The sequence below is a fragment of the Osmerus mordax genome, chromosome 9 (assembly GCF_038355195.1).
Source record: "Osmerus mordax isolate fOsmMor3 chromosome 9, fOsmMor3.pri, whole genome shotgun sequence".
Lineage (NCBI taxonomy): Eukaryota > Metazoa > Chordata > Actinopteri > Osmeriformes > Osmeridae > Osmerus > Osmerus mordax.
This window is the reverse complement of record NC_090058.1, coordinates 757,887-780,706: the sequence shown is the minus strand read 5'-3', so window position 1 is coordinate 780,706 and position 22,820 is coordinate 757,887. Positions and strand designations below refer to the sequence as shown.

Below are 22,820 nucleotides of genomic sequence, written 5' to 3'. Positions count from 1 at the left end.
CTTTGTCAACACTTAGCTAATGGCCATTAGGAGCACTGTAAAACCCACAGTTTCATCATCAATACTCCATAAGTGCCCAGCAGACAGTTGCTGGGTCTGTTGGAATTCTCCTGTGCTGCTGCTGGTGAGGTCTTGTCCAGACTGACTGACAGCACTTTTGTTTTCCGTGTATTAGAGAATCTGACTTCATCTCTGCCCACAAGGGGGGTCACGTAACTCTGCCTGGAGGTCAGCTCTCACGTGACCCCTTCAGTCTGCCACCACAACACACACACACACTCACACTCACACACTCACACACACACACACTCACACACACTCACACTCACACACTCACACACACACACACACTCACACACTCACACACTCACTCACACACTCACACACACACACACACACACTCACACACTCACTCACACACTCACTCACACACTCACACACACTCACACACTCACACACTCACTCACACACTCACTCACACTCACACACACTCACCATGCGGAGCAGCGGGTGGAGTGGATGGAGTGACCCCTCCTCACACACACTCACGCACTCACACACACACACACAGAAACACACACACAGAAACACACATTTTTGCACAAACATACTGTGAAGACATTTATAGTTTTTCTCTTTCTTTTATCCCTCTCCCTCCCCCTTTCTCTCTCTCTCCCTCCCCCTTTTTCTCTCTCTCTCCCTCCCCCCCCCCCCCCCCTCTCTCTCTCTCTCTCTCACACACACACACACACACACACATGAGGTCAGTGTACCAGAGACCTGTATATCAGCCAGACTCGGAGTCCCGGGACAGTGGAGCTCACACCCACAGCTCATCATGACTGCCTGTAAATATTTAATGGAATATACATTAAGAGGCATCCATGGACTGATGTATGGTGTTCTTACCCAGCTAATATTTCAGAAGACTGTATGTGCATGGGATTGAATGATTGATTTTCTATCGCTGGTGTTTCTCTTGGATGAATAATTCAGGGTTATACCTTGTGACGCCTCAGTGTATTCTGTTACACTGGCTCTCCAGGTTTTCATCAACAGCTCACTTAGATTTTGGTCACAATGATATAACCATTATTTGAAACTGATAGAGATGAATAATGAAAAGGTTACACTGAAGATCAAACATGAGTAAATCATGACATCATGAACGTGTTGTCATGGTGCGAAGGTGTACGTGGGAAGTTTTGTGCACGTGGGTGTGTAGTTTGTTGTGTATGTGGTTTGGTGTGAACAGCCGCTGTGTTTGTGTACATGGTGTGTGTGGTGGGAGCACAGGACAGGTGTGCACACTTTCCCTGGGAGGGTGTGTTTGTGCCATGGGCAGGAAAGGAGAAACTGCTGTTTCTGAGGTCACCGCCTGATTACCTGTCCCTGCTAGGGGTCAGATGACTCCTAAATGCCTTGTTTACAGTTGGGCCTGTGTGGCCGGGGCCAGGACGTACGGAGGCCTAATGGTGACATAAAGCACCACGCTTTATGCACGTACCTTCTAAAACATTTAGAGTGAGTCTGCATCATGCCAATGTGACTGACGAAACGGCTCATGATTCACTGGGACTTGCAAGTGTCGATGATGATGATGATAAATTCTGCTTACAAAGTTTGGACAGGTGACAGGACCTCTGAGAGTCAGGACGTGGCTACACCAACCCTGCTGTAGAGGAACAGACTAATACCTGGATGGTGAGAAGTTTGCTTTTCAATTCCACTGTATCATTCAGGATTAAAATACAATACATATCTGACTGGGGTCTTTACATGTTTGGCTTGTTTGTTATGAGTGTTCCCAAGTACAGAAATTCCTCCCATGAAGATGGAGAAAGCATCCATGTGAGGTTGGGTCTACACCTTCATTCACAGGTACGAGACAGGTGAGTTTGGAGTGTTTTTGTTTAATAGCTCCTGAATGTTTCAGCTGTGGCTCAGGTTACAGCTGGCTGGAGGCCTTGCGCTGGAATGACAAGCGCTGGATAATGATCCGGGCCAGTGTAAGTACAAATTGTTGGGACCAGGTCTTGAAAGGGCTTGCTCAAGCATGTCAGTTATGTTCTGGCAGAGGGCTGGAGCTCTCCAGCTGGCCCTTAACTCTCACTGATCTCCCCTAGTACGTACTGTAAACACACACACACATGCCCTTGCACACACATACACAAACACACATGTGCGCAACACACACACTGACATGTGCCCTTGTATACACATGACATACACACACATGCACTTGCACACATACACACCTAAACAGACACACAATCATCTCACTGAAATGATTTGACAGTAGCTAAATCCCACTGCTACTGGCTGTGATATTGTGGTGATTGTCTCCCCTGACCATAACATGGCCAGGTGGTCTGATCTAAGTCATATTTGATGTCCAACATACAACAGCCTTGACTTGAGAGAATGACATCAAGCTGCCTCTAAGCTGATAACCCAGCAACAAACCTGCCGTTGTTGTGTGGATAAAGGCTTAACCTCATGTTGGCTGTGCTGCTGTTTGAACCAGAACGAGGTCTGACCAGAGGATCTGAGAAAGCAAAAATTGCGGAACATCTACACATCAAAGGTTTGAGTCACTTCTAGACAGACTTTTGGGAAGTGTGTGTATGTGGATGCGTGTGTGTGTGTGCCAGCTGGAGGGCTGTGCTGATGTGTCTGGCTGTCGTTGTCTCTGTCTTTAGGTGGTGGCGTGTGTGATTTTCTTTCTGTGTGTGTGTGTGTGTGTGTGTGTCGACCATGTCTGGTATCAGGTAAGGGTAGGGCTGCTTCCTACATTGTAGTGAGATAATGAGGTTTGATTAAATATGGATGCTAAGTGTTTAGTGGCTGCAGCAGAAACAGGATCCTGAGGCTCCCCGGGGCTGTGTAATTAGCAGCTGCTGATGGATGCCTTTGGTGCTGCTTCTCCACACAGGCTGGCTTGTCGCGCCGTCGGCTCCTAGCCGGGATCGAGCCAGGCCCACTTTAAACCACCCGCAGGTAATTAAGCCCCACAGAAACAAACACTTGTCTGATTACCACAGTAACGCTCTGCCAGTGGTTTGCAGGTACCCTGCAGATGGATTCATGTGGAATGACTGATGATCACAGATAGATGTATCACAGCGCTCCAATAAATTATGGAACAATAAAGTTGTAAAACTACAAAACTACTTGATGACTTCAAGAATAGGATTGCGAGAGTAAGATAACATTAAAAAAATTCAAAAGCTCTTGGCACTTCAAGGCTTTTGAGGAGCAGTGGGATCCTTCAGTGGATATTGTACGGGGGAAAGTCCTTTATGTGTGAGAGGGAGACTTGCTGTGTGGTTTGAGGGCTCTTTGTGTTGTCCTAACCCTGGTGTGAGATTGACTCATTCGTAGCGTGCGGTCTCCATACTGTTCCTCCTCTCCTCCTCTGAGCTGTGTTCTCTCCCTTCAGAGAGAGAGGGAGGGAAAAGAAAGAACGAGCACGCGGGATAGAGAGAGACAGTCATGTCCACATCTGTTTGAACATGCCTGCTTTTAGGCGGCCAGACTTTAATGTGTGCAGCAGATTAAACAGGGTGTCTTTGTAGAGGCAGGGTCACCGGTCAACTCTCCCACAGTCATCTCTGCTGCTTGCTTGCGCGTGTATGTGTGTGTGTGTCAAAACTTCATAGGATCAAACAGATGAAAGCAGCTTTCCTCACACACTCATGATCTCATCAAATGATGCTTAGAATCCCTAAAGCAGCTAGTTTATCCGTTGTGTGGTTAAGCACTGGCCCAGGCAGCTCTCTGGAGGCAGAACTTCTAACTGTGGACAGCAGAGTCTGCAGTTGTAGATTCTTCTCACTAAAGATGAAAGCATCACCCGAGGTGTGGACTTGAATGTGTGTGATGTGTGGTGAGCCACGGTACACACACACAGCTGACAGACACCTGAGGGGAAGATAACCAGTTCAGGTAAAGGTCAGCGCTCTCTGAGCTGGTAGAGAGGTCTCAAGTCTCACATCCTCAGTGTGCATAAAAAAATCCACTGACTAGAGAACAGAAATGACCGTCAGGGTAAAGCATCATGTAACGTCTCAATAAGGATGTAGAGTTTGTTCAAACATTGTCTCCAGAATATTATGTTTTCACATGTTTAATATCCTGCATGTCATGTTGTGATGGATGGACACAGGGCCATTACATGCGTGGCCTGCTTGTTAAAGATCCCAGGGTTACACGTCAACAACATAACAACAGTAGCTCTAATTCCTGGATGTACATAGCTGCACATGCAGCCAGGACAGTAAATCCCAGTCTTGTGTTTGAGCCTGAGGACCCAGGATGACAGGATCAGCTGTGACCGATGGAAAGGCCACTGTTCAAACAGATGGACTTAGACAGACCTCAGGTCAGGTGATTCACACCCTGATTGACCAGTTTATGTTTATGAATTGTACATCCTGGGTTCAGTCTTTGCATTCAGACATTCAGATTAGGCCCTTTTGACAATTGCTGCTTGTTACAGTAAACTAGAACACTTGGTTATTCTTCATGGATTACATGGGAATGAAATAGAGATTATCTAACAACAAATATGAGTGATCTATGCCAACCTAAAGTTTGAACCCAAACAAACAGTCAGATGGATCACTTGAACACAACATGGAAGTCGCCTTTTTTTATTGTGTTGGATTGTCTTCTGCAATTGGCCTTTAGGAGGAAGGAACTCTTACCCTGAAACAGATTCTTCCAGTAAAGCGCTTACTCATCTTTCGGGAACTATGTTTGTTTGTTTGTTTGTCCAGTGAAGGGGGAGGCTCTGCCGGCAAGATGTTTGTTCACCAGAGGAAAACGATGGTGGTTTGTGTCTGCGTATCTCTGTTACCGAGGAGGGATCACATGTCATTAATAACGAGGCCGTCCTGAGTCCTCCTCACCTTCAGACATTTCTCTGTCTGAACAAAGCTGGGGGGTCAGATGCAAATTCTACACCCCTCCTCCCCAGTGCTTGACCTGCTGCATAATTGACTCTGTCTTCACCTGAGAGGACCTGCAAGGGGCTGTAGACACACACACCTTGTCATCTCTGTCTCCTCTCCTAGATGTCTGATTCTGACAGACACGCTGTCACGCGCCCCGCCAGATAAAAAAACAACCAGTAAATAGAAGAGTCAACGCCGCAATGAATCTTAGACTGTCATACTTCTGTTCTGTTATCTCCTCTGCCTGTCGTTCCAGGACAGTTTCATTCACGGCAGGGTGTTAAGCAAGCCCCTCTGCCCTGCTAATGTTCTAGGATGAGAGGCAGCCGGACGTGAGGAGAAAAGGAGCAGCATGTCTCCGGGTCATTTAGCTTTGCAAAAACAACAGATCACTTTGATGATCCAATAACAGACCTGAAGCTAAACCAGCATATGGTTTACAGGAGCAGAGCCCTGGTGTGTCACACACCTCCTCCTGTTGTCCCTGGTCCCCCTCACGCTGGTCTCACATTGTTGATGTTTAGCGATAGCGATCTTGACCCTGTGGCACCAACACTTCTAGGAAGATTCCATGAGAAGACTGTGTGTGTGTAAAAGGGAGAAGGAAGGGTGTAAACACCAGGAGGGCTAGCCAGAGTGGCCCTGGGGTCTCTAGAGTCGGTGACAGTGACGAGACGACGGGGGAGCAGCCTTAGTTCAGCCCCCTCTCTACCAGGTCAGCAAGGCTCCCTGACCGGGGTCTCCACTGTCCTCACATTCCTCATCTGACTGGCTGGCTGTGAGGACGTGGTTGCCATGGAACACGTCCAATTAGAGAACATGGAATCCCCCTCCCCCTTCCTGCCCCTTTCTAGTTTCTAGGCAGGATTCACATGCTGATGATGTTGTGGTGGGAGTCTGTGTGTGTGTGTACGTGTGTTTGTGAGTGATTGTGTGGAGAGAGATATCGAGTGGGAGGATGGGTCTTTGAGGTTGCCTGGGAAGTGGAGCATGTGATGTGCGCAGCTGTGTGTGGTGTGTGTGTGTGTCTCACAGTCTCTCTTAGTAAGAGCATTCTGATGCAACTGAAAGTGATGCCTGCCTGGCGTTGAAGGGAACTTGTTTGTTTCTGCAGCTCCTCCACGCCGCAAGCACACGCCAGCGACCACACGCCAGCGACCACACTGATGCCCTCTCAACTCAACAGACATTCGACTCAGTGCCTGTACAAACAAATTACTGCTGGTTCTCAGTGTGAAATACTTTTTTTTCCTTATTCTAATCTCACGTCTCCCTGTGTGGGATCCGGAGCAGCCTCAGCATGGGTCGTGTCAGCACAAGACAAATGATGGAGATTGAAAAAGACATTTGAATGATAAACGGCTGGGTTATTAGAATGCTTCCGAGAACAGCCTGGATACAGAAGAGATGCTGTTCTGCCAAGCCATCTCAGGACCCCTGCTGCTCATAATCCCTGATACTGGACATCCGCCATACTGCATGTTATTAAATATGAATGGGGCTCCTAAGATGTAAACACTCCTTATAACACCACTCCCAACCAAATCCGTAGTTTATGATGTCAAATACTCCATTAAATATTCATAATCATAAAATGAAGAAATTCATCATAAGAGAAATAAAGCGAACTCCTAAGTATCCAGTCATGTTTGTGGCGAATAGTATCATTGAGTCTAAAGTATGAAATGTATTAAGTGGATCTGCATGTAGCACTTCCCCTGGTGACAGGCTGCTGAGGAAACAAGTGTACACAGATCATAACGGCAGTGATACTGGAGGGTTATTTCAATAAACTCTTTCCTCAAAACATTTACAGAAAGGAAAACAAAGCATTGTAAACTATGGGATTACTTTCTCAGTCTAGGTCTTGATGACTCATGTGGAAACATGCCAGCACACATAGCCTCATCACCTCATGTGAAAAAGGCTGTTTGACAATCCTGACATAATAAAGGCATTGGGTGACATAACATTCTACTCAGTGTGATATAAGGGCAATTATCTTTTTTTGTAGTAATTACTTCAGTTCTGCGCGACTTGTCTCTATTAATGAACTCTAAAGTGGCAAATTGAAAAGCTATTTTGTTTTCCTGCCGCACAAAGGAGCTTACCGTCAGTGCATCCTCTCCTCCAAGCCGTTGTTATTTTAGAGGTCGCTCATGCGAGGATGATCACGTTTCCAATATCACACTGAGAAACTAATCCACCCCCAGACAGGCTGCAGGTGCACCCAGGGCCCGGCAAAGAAGCAGAGAGAAACCAGGGACCCATGACTTCTCACACAGCTACTGTAGCAGGACAGACCTGACAGAGGGAGAGAGACATATAGAGTGTGAGAGAGAGAGAGATGGGGGCAGGGTGACTGTTGTGTGGGAGAATGCAGGGTCACCCTCAGCTGTCACAGTGTTTATTGATCAGTGATGCACCCATGAGGGAGGAACCCACTCTGCACCTGCCTGCCCAGTGCCCTCCATACCAGCCTAGCACCCTCCATACCAGCACAGCCAGCACCCTCCATACCAGCCCAGCACCCTCCATACCAGCCCAGCACCCTCCATACCAGCACAGCCAGCACCCTCCATACCAGCCCAGCACCCTCCATACCAGCACAGCCAGCACCCTCCATACCAGCACAGCCAGCACCCTCCATACCAGCCCAGCACCCTCCATACCAGCCCAGCCAGCACCCTCCATACCAGCCCAGCACCCTCCATACCAGCCCAGCACCCTCCATACCAGCCCAGCCAGCACCCTCCATACCAGCCCAGCCAGCACCCTCCATACCAGCCTAGCACCCTCCATACCAGCCTAGCACCCTCCATACCAGCCCAGCACCCTCCATACCAGCCCAGCACCCTCCATACCAGCCCAGCCAGCACCCTCCATACCAGCCCAGCCAGCACCCTCCATACCAGCCCAGCACCCTCCATACCAGCCCAGCCAGCACCCTCCATACCAGCCCAGCCAGCACCCTCCATACCAGCCTAGCCAGCACCCTCCATACCAGCCTAGCCAGCACCCTCCATACCAGCCCAGCCAGCACCCTCCATACCAGCCCAGCACCCTCCATACCAGCCCAGCACCCTCCATACCAGCCCAGCACCCTCCATACCAGCCTAGCACCCTCCATACCAGCCTAGCCAGCACCCTCCATACCAGCCCAGCCAGCACCCTCCATACCAGCCTAGCCAGCACCCTCCATACCAGCCTAGCCAGCACCCTCCATACCAGCCCAGCCAGCACCCTCCATACCAGCCTAGCCAGCACCCTCCATACCAGCCCAGCCAGCACCCTCCATACCAGCCCAGCCAGCACCCTCCATACCAGCCCAGCACCCTCCAGCCCAGCCAGCACCCTCCATACCAGCCCAGCCAGCACCCTCCATACCAGCCCAGCCAGCACCCTCCATACCAGCCCAGCACCCTCCAGCACAGCCAGCACCCTCCATACCAGCCCAGCCAGCACCCTCCATACCAGCCCAGCACCCTCCATACCAGCCCAGCACCCTCCATACCAGCCCAGCCAGCACCCTCCATACCAGCCCAGCACCCTCCATACCAGCCCAGCCAGCACCCTCCATACCAGCCCAGCACCCTCCAGCACAGCCAGCACCCTCCATACCAGCCCAGCCAGCACCCTCCATACCAGCCCAGCACCCTCCATACCAGCCCAGCACCCTCCAGCACAGCCAGCACCCTCCATACCAGCCCAGCCAGCACCCTCCATACCAGCCCAGCACCCTCCATACCAGCCCAGCACCCTCCATACCAGCCCAGCCAGCACCCTCCATACCAGCCCAGCACCCTCCATACCAGCCCAGCCAGCACCCTCCATACCAGCCTAGCCAGCACCCTCCATACCAGCCTAGCCAGCACCCTCCATACCAGCCCAGCACCCTCCATACCAGCCTAGCACCCTCCATACCAGCCCAGCCAGCACCCTCCATACCAGCCTAGCCAGCACCCTCCATACCAGCCTAGCCAGCACCCTCCATACCAGCCCAGCACCCTCCATACCAGCCTAGCACCCTCCATACCAGCCCAGCACCCTCCATACCAGCCTAGCCAGCACCCTCCATACCAGCCCAGCACCCTCCATACCAGCCCAGCCAGCACCCTCCATACCAGCCTAGCCAGCACCCTCCATACCAGCCCAGCCAGCACCCTCCATACCAGCCCAGCACCCTCCATACCAGCCTAGCCAGCACCCTCCATACCAGCCCAGCCAGCACCCTCCATACCAGCCTAGCACCCTCCATACCAGCCCAGCACCCTCCAGCCCAGCCAGCACCCTCCATACCAGCCCAGCCAGCACCCTCCATACCAGCCTAGCCAGCACCCTCCATACCAGCCCAGCCAGCACCCTCCATACCAGCCTAGCACCCTCCATACCAGCCTAGCCAGCACCCTCCATACCAGCCCAGCCAGCACCCTCCATACCAGCCCAGCACCCTCCATACCAGCCTAGCCAGCACCCTCCATACCAGCCCAGCCAGCACCCTCCATACCAGCCTAGCACCCTCCATACCAGCCCAGCACCCTCCAGCCCAGCCAGCACCCTCCATACCAGCCCAGCCAGCACCCTCCATACCAGCCTAGCCAGCACCCTCCATACCAGCCTAGCCAGCACCCTCCATACCAGCCCAGCACCCTCCATACCAGCCCAGCACCCTCCATACCAGCCCAGCCAGCACCCTCCATACCAGCCTAGCCAGCACCCTCCATACCAGCCCAGCACCCTCCATACCAGCCCAGCACCCTCCATACCAGCCCAGCCAGCACCCTCCATACCAGCACAGCACCCTCCATACCAGCCCAGCCAGCACCCTCCATACCAGCCTAGCACCCTCCATACCAGCCCAGCACCCTCCATACCAGCACAGCCAGCACCCTCCATACCAGCCTAGCACCCTCCATACCAGCCCAGCCAGCACCCTCCATACCAGCCTAGCACCCTCCATACCAGCCCAGCACCCTCCAGCCCAGCCAGCACCCTCCATACCAGCCCAGCCAGCACCCTCCATACCAGCCTAGCCAGCACCCTCCATACCAGCCTAGCCAGCACCCTCCATACCAGCCCAGCACCCTCCATACCAGCCCAGCACCCTCCATACCAGCCCAGCCAGCACCCTCCATACCAGCCTAGCCAGCACCCTCCATACCAGCCCAGCACCCTCCATACCAGCCCAGCACCCTCCATACCAGCCCAGCCAGCACCCTCCATACCAGCACAGCACCCTCCATACCAGCCCAGCCAGCACCCTCCATACCAGCCTAGCACCCTCCATACCAGCCTAGCACCCTCCATACCAGCCCATTAGCTCTCCCACTTTTTTCTCTGTCTGTTCCTCTCTCTCCACATTGCTTGGTGAGGAGGGTTGGGGTGATAATGTTCTGATGCGTCCTTGCCAGATGAATGCCTTTCTAAAACACATGTAGTGGTGCTGCCAGAGCAAGCCCACCAACGCTATTCTAAATATGAAAATCACACAGTACAGTTAATTCTGACAAATGTATCCGATGTCTTGAAATACATCCTGGTCAAAGCACAAGTGCTGGGCCACATAATTACTTCTTAATGCAACTCTCTTCAATCAATCCCTTTATCAGCGCTCAAACCATACAAACTCTGCAAACCTCCGTGCACGCCGGTGTGAGCCACAACTTAGCGGATCAGCTGAGTGACATAGTAAAACATGTCTCGTGCTACCGGGAATTTCCCGTCCACGTGTCTGAATGGAAGGCGGGATCATAACAAACACGCTCATAGGTTGCAGGAACTGAACGTCCTCAGGTCTTAAAGAAGCAGAGACTGTGGGCACGGCAGCCCTCCGGTGGCAGAGCAGCAGGGCGGTGTGTCTTTAACAACTACACACAAGCGCGTTCCTCCGTCACGCCCAGAAAAGGCGGAGTGACTTACGGAGCTGACGTTTGCGAAAAGAAATCGGCGTGTTGTCATTAGTCTCACAGACAGAATGAAAGTTGTCTTTGTGTGATACGGACTAATTTCGCTTGATTTGGCTCAAGACTGGAACACTACATTTTGTCAGAACAAACGACGACTTATAATTAACATAATATTGAGGTGAGTTCCTATTAAATAACTTCTCGTGCTGCGCGCGCGTCATATATATTTAGATGTAATTTTTGCCTACAATTTTAACGAAAAACGTTATCAGTTGTCTTTTGTTATGTTAATTCTCTGAAAATTTACAACTAGGCTAATACATCTTTTTACGCAGGGTGTCCTGCGTAAAAAGACTCAGTCTGTTTAAACATCAATAAAGCCACAATCTTTGACGCAATCGCCCGCGGTTCGCAGTGTCTCCAGACTGCAGACCGTCTATATCGGCGGTGTCGCCCGCAAAGTAGCCTACGAGGCTACGATCCTGTGTCCTTTTGTGGATGGCTGACATTTGTAACAGATAAGTGTTGTATTGTGTAGGGTCGGCAATTTATTTGTCTCCTACACCAATCAAACTGACTCGGCAGTTAGTTTAAAATCTCGATAGTTAGCTTCAGTATCATTGCTTTTTAGACACGACTTTAATGACGCCAGATAACAGCCCGGCAACCCCATTCACATGTTTACAAATGGAGTTGCTCCCATTCTGCGTTTTGCTTGCATGTTAATTAGCGCATACGTTAGTGTGTGAGAGAGTCAGTAGGAGAGCGATGTGTTGTGAGGACGAGTCGGTTCTACAGCCGAGGGCTCTGCTGATACCAGCCTAGAGCCAGTCACTGGGCTGCGGCAGAGCTGGGGCGTAGTAACATCCCTCAATATATCTCCTGATTTTTTTTTTTTTGCAACTTCCATGTTCTTGTCAAAACAAAGCATTACGTGGTTTTACACTCAGAGCTTAGCACGAGTGCAGCGAGGCAGGCTTGATAGCGCCCGGGGAGACGGAGCCTCTATGCTGCTGGCGGGAGGAAACTTCTATGTTGCTGGCAGGCTGACAGGAGCAGCGAGAGCGGCTAGTGTTCTCCCGAGGCTGTCATTATCTGTTGGCTGGGGACACTCATTTGGAAGTGTGGTAACAGTCTAACCCTGCATTATAGGACTGATGGTGAGTTTGGAGTGAGTTTACAAGGCTTCTTCCATTTCAGTATTTTGATAACTGTTTGACCCACTATATCATTCATAGTCCTTTAGTGGTGGTGATGTTGGAGTGGGATTCTTCAGAGATTACTGCTTGATTTGATTCCCCAGAAATATGGGAGGTACTGAACATTACACGGTTAACATTTAAGGATCCATTTTTAGCGATTGTCAAGAGGAAAATATATGTTGTGGTGAAACTTTTTATAGATTTAAATGGTCGAGTAATGGTCTCCTAAATTAGCCCCAGGTCTATTTTTTCGGTTTGCAAAGTGTTTATGGTAGTCATTAGCATTAGCCACTTAGCCAGTTTTCTGTTACTCCCTGTGTCTTGGGGCTAGTTAGGACCAAGGGCTGTGTGGATGAGGAGTGAGATAGAGACACTGCCTCTAACTTCTCCTCGCTTTTCTAACCCTCCATTTAGGTACATTTAGTCAGCGAGGCTGCGGCCACAGTGTGGTTTTATCACTGTTAGGAGCTGAGCACAGCCATTTGTCTAAATCAGCACTGTGTTTGTTCACCACAAACTGAGGCAGACCTTTGTCCGTTTTGGGTTCCACAGCTCGTCCACGGCTGCGGTTGAGCTCTTGTACAGCCCGTTATTATAGATCAGATAGGTAGTCTTTAATGATACTGTAGTTAGTGCTTAAAAAATTACCTTTCTGTAAACTCCTTTATGTAAACTCCTCAGACTCAGGCTCTCTTGTCTTGTCCACATTAGGGTCAGTGTCTTGACCTACATGGGAAACCTTTTCCATCCTGTCCTGTGTGCAGGTAATGACAGACTAGCCGGTCTGCTAACACCTCTCATCTCAAGGGGATTTTGTCTGAACACCTGTTTGCTCTTCCTGTCCCCACAGGGCGTCCAGAGAACAGCACCCCCGTATGGATGATGAGGAGGACGATGTGTTTGAGCCAGACTCGCTTTCCTGGCGCACCATTTTCAGGGAGGTAAAGTACGAACACCGGGGTACCCAGACACCTGGCCCCGCCCTGGAGAGTCCCCGCGGGATGCTGCCCTGCTCAGACCAGCCAAGACCTCTGTTCTACGGTGAGGCTGCACTCACTCACACGCACAAACTCACACGCATGGAAACACACCCACGCACAAACTCACACATTCACACACATGGAAACACACACACACGCACAAACTCACACATTCACACACATGGAAACACACACACGCACAAACTCACACATTCACACACATGGAAACACACACACGCACAAACTCACAAATTCACACACATGGAAACACACACACACGCACAAACTCACACATTCACACACATGGAAACACACACACACGCACAAACTCACACATTCACACACATGGAAACACACACACGCACAAACTCACACATTCACACACATGGAAACGCACACAAAAAACTCTCGCACACACTCACACGCATGGAAACTCACACACACACACTCACATTGAAACACACACATACACGCACCAACACACACACTCACATACACACCATGTAGCTCACTAGAAGTGAGCAGCATGGGACACATTGAGCTGAAAACAGGTGTGGATGTGCTGACCTGAGATGGCCTATCAAACAGCCAGAGGGCTGCTGTGAGAAGCAGCTAGGCTCAGTGTCAGCCAGAGGGCTGCTGTGAGAAGCAGCTAGGCTCAGTGTCAGCAGGCCTGGCGCCTGGAAGTCCGGCCGCACTAGGTTTATGGCCCGAAGTGTGTGTGAGTGTACGTGTGTGTGAGTATGAGAGTGTGTGTAACCAGCTGCTGTGACATGCAGCAGGCGCCTGGCTGACGCTGTTCTACAGGGACGTGAGGACAGACCGCACCTGAAACACCTGTCTGTCCCTGAAAACACCTGTGTCTCACCCTGTCTGTCCCTGGAAAACACACCTGTGTCTCACCCTGTCTGTCCCTGGAAAACACACCTGTGTCTCACCCTGTCTGTCCCTGGAAACACCTGTGTCTCACCCTGTCTGTCCCTGGAAAACACACCTGTCTCTCACCCTGTCTGGCTTTCATCCTGTCTGTCCCTGGAAAACACACCTGTCTCTCACCCGGTCTGTCCCTGGAAAACACACCTGTCTCTCACCCTGTCTGGCTTTCATCCTGTCTGTCTCTCACCCGGTCTGTCTGACCTGTTCCTGGTCTCTCAGCGCTAGTGGTGCTGCTGTGGGTCCAGGTTCCCCTACAGGAAGCATGCCTCACAGTCATCTCTCTTCCAAACAGCACCTGGTGCTGCTACTCAGGCCTGCCAGTGAGGACAGCACATCTTAGCTGGGGTTTAGTGTGATGGCCTGGAAGGGTTGTATAACCCCTGACATGATACAACCTGGCGACGGGGCAGCCCATGAGAACTGAGCTGTGTGAGGGCAGAGAAGAGGAAGTGTCTGAGCGTGCTCAGTGTGTCTGAGCGTGCCCAGTGTGTCACAGTGTGTCTGAGTATGCCCAGTGTGTCACAGTGTGTCTGAGCATGCCCAGTGTGTCTCAGTGTGTCTGAGCATGCCCAGTGTGTCACAGTGTGTCTGAGCATGCCCAGTGTGTCTCAGTGTGTCTGAGCGTGCCCAGTGTGTCTCAGTGTGTCTGAGCGTGCCCAGTGTGTCTCAGTGTGTCTGAGCGTGCCCAGTGTGTCTCAGTGTGTCTGAGCGTGCCCAGTGTTTCTGAGCGTGCCCAGTGTGTCTCAGTGTGTCTGAGCATGCCCAGTGTGTCACAGTGTGTCTGAGCGTGCCCAGTGTGTCAGTGTGTCTGAGCGTGCCCAGTGTGTCACAGTGTGTCTGAGCGTGCCCAGTGTGTCTCAGTGTGTCTGAGCATGCCCAGTGTGTCACAGTGTCTGAGCGTGCCCAGTGTGTCTCAGTGTGTCTGAGCATGCCCAGTGTGTCACAGTGTCTGAGCGTGCCCAGTGTGTCTCAGTGTGTCTGAGCATGCCCAGTGTGTCACAGTGTGTCTGAGCGTGCCCAGTGTGTCACAGTGTCTGAGCGTGCCCAGTGTGTCTCAGTGTGTCTGAGCATGCCCAGTGTGTCTCATTGTGTCTGAGCATGCCCAGTGTGTCACAGTGTGTCTGGGTGTGCCCAGTGTATCACAGTGTGTCTGGGTGTGCCCAGTGTATCACAGTGTGTCTCAGTGTGTCTGTGCGTGCTCAGGACCAGACGTGACGTGTTTGTTGTTGTTGCCACAGGCAACGCAGGGTTTCGTCTGCACTTCCCAGCGCACTCCGAGCGTGTGGTCGCCCCGGCGGCCGGGCGGGGGGAGGAGGGGCCTGGAGACATGGAGCTGCAGCAGGACAGCATGGAGGCTCGCGTCGGACACAAGCTCCAGCTGATCGGAGACCAGTTCCACCAGGAGCACCTACACATGGTGAGCGGAGACGCTCACCTCCCCCTTCTCCCCTCCCCCTCTACCCCTACCACCCTTCCCCCCCCTACCACCCCTCCCCCCCCTCCCCCGCCCCCCCCTCAGCCCCTGTCCAACCCCCTTCTGCCAGCCTCAGCCACTCCCCTCCCCCGCCTGCTCTTCCTGTTTATTTCCTTCTGCCTCCCACCCCCCCCTCCCTCAGTCTTCCCTCCGTTTCCTCCTGCTGCCTCTCTCCTGGGGCAGAGGTGGAGGGGGTACGCGGCCCCCCTCTGGTCAGGCTGACACCAGGGTTCACCCCTCTGAGGCCATGTCACTATGAACACCACAGCCAGAGAAAACAAGTTCAAACAAAAGCAGACATACAAACAAAGACACACATGTAAGGACACACACACACAATCTTCCACCCTGAGAAAGCAGAAGTGCAGGACTTGGTAAACATGGTGCCCCCCACTGCCTGAGGGGCCGTCAGAGCTGAGCAGAGATCCGTCCAGTTAGAATCAAGAGTGTTTAGCCCAATCTCTTTTATAGATACAAGCCACTTCTGGTTGAGTTCTCTGGTGTGAGTGATTTCCCCCCAGGGTTAGGGTTAGCAGGGTTAGGTTAGCGGGGTTAGGATCAGGCTTATCCGGGTTACGGTTGGCAGGGTTAGGATTAGCGCGGTTAGGGTCAGGGTTATCCGGGTTAGGGTTGGCAGGGTTGGCAGGGTTAGCAGGTGGGAGTCAGGTGGCTGAACGGTTAGAATTGGGCTAGTAATCAGAAGGTCGCTGGTTCGATTCCCGGCCGTGTCCAATGACGTTGTGTCCTTGGGCAAGGCACTTCACCCTACTTGCCTCGGGGGAATGTCCCTGTACTTACTGTAAGTCGCTCTGGATAAGAGCGTCTGCTAAATGACTAAATGTAAATGTTAGCAGGGTTAGGGTTGGCAGGGTTAGCAGGGTTAGGGTTAGCAGGGTTAGCAGGGTTAGCAGGGTTAGGGTTGGCAGGGTTAGCAGGGTTAGCAGGGTTAGGGTTGGCAGGGTTAGCAGGGTTAGCAGGGTTAGCAGGGTTAGCAGGGTTAGCAGGGTTAGCAGGGTTAGGGTTAGCAGGGTTAGCAGGGTTAGGGTTAGCAGGGTTAGCAGGGTTAGGGTTAGCAGGGTTAGCAGGGTTAGGGTTAGCAGGGTTAGGGTTAGCAGGGTTAGGGTTGGCAGGGTTAGGGTTAGCAGGGTTAGGGTTGGCAGGGTTAGCAGGGTTAGCAGGGTTAGGGTTGGCAGGGTTAGGGTTAGCAGGGTTAGGGTTGGCAGGGTTAGCAGGGTTAGCAGGGTTAGGGTTGGCAGGGTTAGGGTTAGCAGGGTTAGCAGGGTTAGCAGGGTTAGGGTTGGCAGGGTTATGGTTAGCAGGGTTAGCAGGGTTAGCAGGGTTAGCAGGGTTAGCAGGGTTAGGGTTGGCAGGGTTAGCAGGGTTAGGGTTGGCAGGGTTAGGGTTGGCAGTCGGGAGCTATTGAGGCCTCGTGTGTTTGACACTCAGACAGGCTGCTGGTTACTGTGTTATCTGGAACACTGCTGTTCAGCCCACAGACCAGGCTGGAGGAGGAAGTGGCTCTCTGTCTCTGTAGCTGAATAAACACACACACACACACACCCTCACACGCACACACACACACCATGACCAGCAAAGGGAGGAGGCCTTGTGGGTGATGTCATATTCTAAAGGTGCTAAGATATTCAACACACACACATACACTCACAAAACCAGGATCCGTTTAACACAGATTATTTAATAATGCCTTACTAGTAAATTTAGAACCCAGGGGTTGTGTGGGTGAGAGAAGAGTAGAGAGAGAGAGAGAGAGAGGATAGGAGTAGAGAGGATAGGAGTAGAGAGGATAGGAGTAGAGAGAGGATAGGAGTAGAGAGAGGATAGGAGTAGAGAGAGGAAAGTAGAGAGAAGAGGAGAGGAGAGTATAGAGAGAGAGAGGGTGTGTGGGTTAAGTCTGTCTGGTCTGTTGGCCCAGGGCTGCTTCTCCTGCCTCAGTGTTCAGGTTGTGTAAAGTCTACAGCAGGCCCCTTCACACTTCTGCCAGCCTCTTGCCTCTGTGTGTGTCTGTGTGTGTGTGTTGGGCAGTTAGGCTGCCTGAGTGCAGGAGAGGGAGGGATGGTGCTGACAGATAAATATCTGGACTAGAGGAGAGCAGGGCTGAAGGAGAGGAGGGCTGGAGGAGAGGAGAGCAGGGCCGGAGGAGAGGAGAGGAGGGCCGGAGGAGAGGAGAGGAGGGCCGGAGGAGAGGAGAGCAGGGCCGGAGGAGAGGAGAGCAGGGCCGGAGGAGAGGAGGGCAGGGCCGGAGGAGAGGAGAGGAGGGCCGGAGGAGAGGAGAGGAGGGCCGGAGGAGAGGAGAGGAGGGCCGGAGGAGAGGAGAGCAGGGCCGGAGGAGAGGAGAGCAGAGCCGGAAGAGAGGAGAGGAGGGCTGGAGGAGAGGAGGGCTGGAGGAGAGGAGGGCTGGAGGAGAGGAGGGCTAGAGGAGAGGAGGGCTGGAGGAGAGGAGAGGAGGGCTGGAGGAGAGCAGAGCCGGAAGAGAGGAGAGGAGGGCTGGAGGAGAGGAGGGCTGGAGGAGAGGAGGGCTAGAGGAGAGGAGGGCTGGAGGAGAGGAGAGGAGGGCTGGAGGAGAGCAGAGCTGAGCTGGAGGAGAGGAGTCTCCTGGAGGAGGGTGTGGCTGGAGGCTCCCTGCCGTCAGAGACAGGGTGACAGTCCTGATGGGCCTGTCTGCAGGGTTACACACCTCTTCATACTCCCTGCTCCTGGTGGAGCTCACCAGTGTGTTGAGTGAAGTGCTTGGTGTGTGTGTGTTTGTGTGTGTCTGGGTGCATGTGTCAGTCCTTATCTCTACTCTGTTCCTCCAGAGGCTCCTTTTCTCTTCAGTAGGAGGGAGGGAGGGGGCAGGGGCAGTTTAGCAGTGGACAAGTTGATCTCTTCTGCTGCTTCTCTACCTTTGCTATTCTTCTTGACTGGGTATGCAACCCAGCTGGTGTGGGCAGCAGGCCAGTGTGGGCAGCAGGCCAGTGTGGGCAGCATGCCGGTGAGGGCAGCAGGCTGGTCAGGGCAGCAGGCCGGTGAGGGCAGCAGGCCAGTGAGGGCAGCAGGCTGGTCAGGGCAGCAGGCCGGTGAGGGCAGCAGGCCGGTGAGGGCAGCAGGCTGGTCAGGGCAGCAGGCCGGTGAGGGCAGCAGGCCGGTGAGGGCAGCAGGCTGGTCAGGGCAGCAGGCCGGTGAGGGCAGCAGGCCGGTGAGGGCAGCAGGCCGGTGAGGGCAGCAGGCCGGTGAGGGCAGCAGGCCGGTGTGGGCAGCAGGCCTTTGAGGGCAGCAGGCCAGTGAGGGCAGCAGGCTGGTCGGGGGCAGATAAGGGGTATCCAGGGAGCAGCAGGCAGACAGGCAGACAGGCAGACAGGCAGACAGGCAGACAGGCAGGCAGACAGGCAGACAGGCAGACAGGCAGGCAGACAGGCAGACAGGCAGACAGGCAGGCAGGCAGGCAGGCAGACAGGCAGGCAGACAGGCAGGCAGACAGGCAGACAGACACCAGGCTGAGGTTGACGACACATTGCATCAGCTCTCCTCTCCTCTGCTATCTAGTGCTAAGATATAAAGCTCCTGTTTGACAGTTGGTAGCATGACTCATGACTGTACAGCTAGACAGACATACCCGCACCTCTCTCTCTCTCTCTCTCTCTCTCTCTCTTTCTGTTTTCTCTCTACTCTCTCTCTCTCTCCCCTCTCTGTTCTCTCGCTCCCCCCCACCCTCGCTCTCTCTCGCTCTCTAGTTGGAGAAGAAAAGACAAAAGGCCATTTCTGTTTCTCTTGTCAGAAGCCAGTGTGGCACTAGAGGCGTGTCGCTGAGGTTAGAACAGCTGATATCAGTGTGATAAACTCTTAACGCTGTCTGTGATACTGTAGTACTGTACTGACTGTTTGGTGTAAATCAGGATAATCTAGAGATGAGTAGATCACATTCTAATCTAGGCCCCTCCCTCTATTTTCTGTCATACTAATCTTTATTCTCACTCACACACACACACACACACACACACACACGCACACACACACACTGACACAGTAGGCCTCCTATCTGCAGTGGGAGTTGAGCAGTTCAGGTGTACTCATTGACAGACAGATGCTGTACTAAGCAATGGTGTTCGTGACCTGCAAGCACAGGTGAGCAAATCAGTGTTGTGGATAACAATGTTTTCACGAAGCACTGTCTGATGTTGTGTACTCAAGCACACAACCTCTGGCCAGGTTTAGATCTTCATTACAACAGAAAACAGGTTCTATCAGCGTTCCCGGCAGACAAACAGCCCACAGCCACTCCTTCCACCCTCCTCCGGTGTTTACCTTTGAAGAGCAACAGTGGAGACTGAAGTGTGCGGGACCCAGTTAGCGAGCGGGCTCAGGTGGGACCCAGTTAGCGAGCGGGCTGAGGCGGGACCCAGTTAGCGAGCGTCGCGGGCGGGACCAACATTCCATCCTCCTCTGAAGGGGAGCATGTCATTACAGTGCCAGGCCGCTGGTGAACAGACTGGCGTTGAGACTGAGACCCAGACACTGCCTCCACACTTGTCAACACCAACGATCTAATCTTCCCTGTCAGATACGTAGAGCTACACAAACAGTTGGATGTTGCTGTGGATGAAACCGTGCACTCAGCAGCATTGTTCCAAAAGCTTATCTGGTTGTGTGCTCCAGCTCTTCTCTGGTTTATAGCCTGCGTCTGAACATAGCGACAGTTCTATCAGACCAGGCAGCGTCTGCGTTTCGTCTGTGGACAAAGCTGTTGAGTCTGCAGGGCAGAGCTACTGTACGCTTCTCCTAGACACACACACTCAACCCCTCTCCCTCCCTCCTCAAAGCTCCTAAATCCTATTTACCACAATTATCTTATCTCCCCCTCTCAATGGTCCAGATAACATTATTCCCCCAGAACACACGCAATCCTGTTGGCTCTCCAGATAGATAGAGAGAGAGAGAGTTAGTTAGCAGTGAGCCAGTAGAGCGGACTCCTAAGAGGGGTAGTTAGCAGTGAGCCAGTAGAGCCTAAGAGGAGCACCCTAACGAGTAGTGCGGAGGACACTCAGCTTGTGTTCTGTCCTGCACAACAAATTGCCTCTTGGAGGACATAAACATTTTCTAAATCAAAATACTCCAGCCACCTGAGCAGCTTCTGTTTTTTAAGTGTTTCATGACTGTCGGCCTCATCTGTGGCTGTCTGTGTTGCAGTACCACAGAAACCAAAGGAACCAGGGAGCTGTGTGGTGGCGCATGGCCTCAGCCCTCCTCTCCCTGCTGCTGGAGAGAGACCCCAGGGGACGGAGGTGAGAGGACTACAACCCCCATCTCTCCACTCAGAGGACTACAGCCCCCATCTCCCCACTCAGAGGACTACAACCCCCATCTCTCCACTCAGAGGACTACAGCCCCCATCTCTCCACTCAGAGGACTACAGCCCCCATCTCCCCACTCAGATGAGGACTACATCCTGCATCTCTCCACTCAGATGAGGACTACAACCTCCATCTCTCCACTCAGATGAGGACTACATCATGCATCTCTCCACTCAGACGAGAACTACATCCTCCATCTCTCCACTCAGATGAGGACTACAACCCCCATCTCTCCAGTCAGATTAGGACTACAGCCCCCATATCTCCACTCATATTAGGACTACAGCCCCCCATCTCTCCAGTCAGATTAGGACTCCAGCCCCCATCTCTCCTCCCCAGACTGGACTCCAGATGGCCGTGCCTCATCGCCCAGGGTCTGAGGAGACTGAAGCTCAGTATCCGCTGGCGGAGACAGCAGCCCTTTTACAAACAATGTTGCTTTGTCATTTTTACATAATTTCTTTCTCCCGAGAAGTTGCCATGTTGTATCACGAGATTCTTCAGGACAATGTTGATGTTTTGGTAAATGTGTGATTTACATTTTTGTACAGTAGGTTGTTCTTGTTGAATCTTATTGTTTGCACTTCCGTTTATACACCTGTGTATACGTCTGGAACTCCTCCGCTGGCCTGGGAATGCCTTATCAATATCTATCTATATCTCCCGCCACAAAGCGTCTGCCTGCTGGAGAGCAGTCAGACAGCGAGCGATGCCAAGGGGAGGGGCTCAGGGGAGGGGACTCCTCGTGGGTTACGGGTCAACATGACAACCTACTAACTCCCAAAGAGGTCGTTTTTTTCTGAACAAAGCAGTTTGCACCTCAACTTGTTCTGCTCCTCGGAGTTTCAAAAAAAAGTCTGCTCCTCCAGTCACTTGGATATCTTTCATTCTGAATGCTTCTCGGGCAGTTAAAAAGATGATTATGACATCTGTGCACCTATGTGCAATGTGTTGTTAGGCATTTCAAGCTGCTGAGAGACACATCTGCCTGGAGACCCCAGGGTGCAGAGGCGCTGTTTCTCCTCAGTCAGTTCTGAGATGCCCTTGAAGTGGAGCTGTGGAGCCACTGTTTGCACTAGGACTGGTGCTCAGAGCAGACAACCACCAAGACAACCTCGTCAACCAATGAAGGTTTGAACTGTGTCCGTTTTCTCATGGCGTGATTGTACACAATGTGTTTTCTCCTACTCTGAAGACCTACCCCGGTGGACTGAGTGACTGAATAGTGAATCTGGACCATGAGCAAACGCCAAACATTGGATGAAACAGACAAACATTTTCTAGATTCTCTGGATGTGCTGTGTTTTCAGGACCCACATAAACTCTGAACACCAAAGCAATACTGTACAGACCCTCCTGCGAAACAAGTTTGTTCTCTTCTCAGGATATGTTCAACCTGCCCCACCCTCCACCTGCAGGGCGCCCTCCACCTACAGGGCGCCCTGCTAGCGTCTGTTGTCCTCTAGGTAGAAATGACCACTGTTGGTTTTGAACCCAGTTGACCTGAGAGCCATTCTCTGCAATTCGACGAAACTCCTTGTGAGAAAAAGACTGTAATTATTGTTGAAACCTGAATATGTTTGAACGTTTGAAGACACTGATTCTTTTCTTGAAGATGCTGTTTGTTGTATATTTGATGTTTTGTTGAAGGAGCAGTCCACAGCAGGAGCCTGCTGATTCATCCCGTCAGGTCTGCTAAGCCGTCCCCATGTGATCAGAGCTTCCTCCGTGTTTAGGATCCTACACATGCTTATCTCTCAGGGACACAGAACATCTTAGCCTTCAAATCCTTGAGAACCAGAATTCACTCTCTGGATGGTGAATGCGGTCTCCCATGTGTTCTGGCAGGTAGCGTGCGCCCCCTGGGGTCTGGAGCGCAGGGACAGGTGCTGAGGAGAGCTCAGGGCTGACCCCAGACAGGGAATAGGAAGGGAGAAGAGCTGAATTTTCCTCTTCAATGTTGTTTCCTGCAGATCCTGAACGCTGAGCCAGTTATCCTAGCTTCTGACTAGTCTC

General features: G+C 52.2%; 1 protein-coding gene across 1 annotated transcript; it reads left to right on the top strand.

The window, feature by feature from the left end:
* Positions 1-10,920: 10,920 nt before the first annotated feature.
* bmf1 (BCL2 modifying factor 1) lies at positions 10,921-21,003 on the top strand. Its single transcript, XM_067243825.1, has 4 exons — positions 10,921-11,042; positions 12,917-13,107; positions 15,221-15,399; positions 20,641-21,003. The coding sequence occupies exons 2-4, from the start codon at positions 12,942-12,944 to the stop codon at positions 20,737-20,739; spliced, it is 444 nt and encodes a 147-aa protein (XP_067099926.1). The 5' UTR covers positions 10,921-11,042; positions 12,917-12,941; the 3' UTR covers positions 20,740-21,003.
* Positions 21,004-22,820: the final 1,817 nt, after the last annotated feature.

Excerpts from the sequence above, each read along its gene's own strand:
- bmf1 (XM_067243825.1), top strand. The coding sequence starts at position 12,942 with ATGGATGATGAGGAGGACGATGTGTTTGAGCCAGACTCGCTTTCCTGG. Across the intron at positions 13,108-15,220 it reads GCCAAGACCTCTGTTCTACG|GCAACGCAGGGTTTCGTCTG; the intron begins GTGAGGCTGCAC and ends TTGTTGCCACAG. Across the intron at positions 15,400-20,640 it reads ACCAGGAGCACCTACACATG|TACCACAGAAACCAAAGGAA; the intron begins GTGAGCGGAGAC and ends TCTGTGTTGCAG.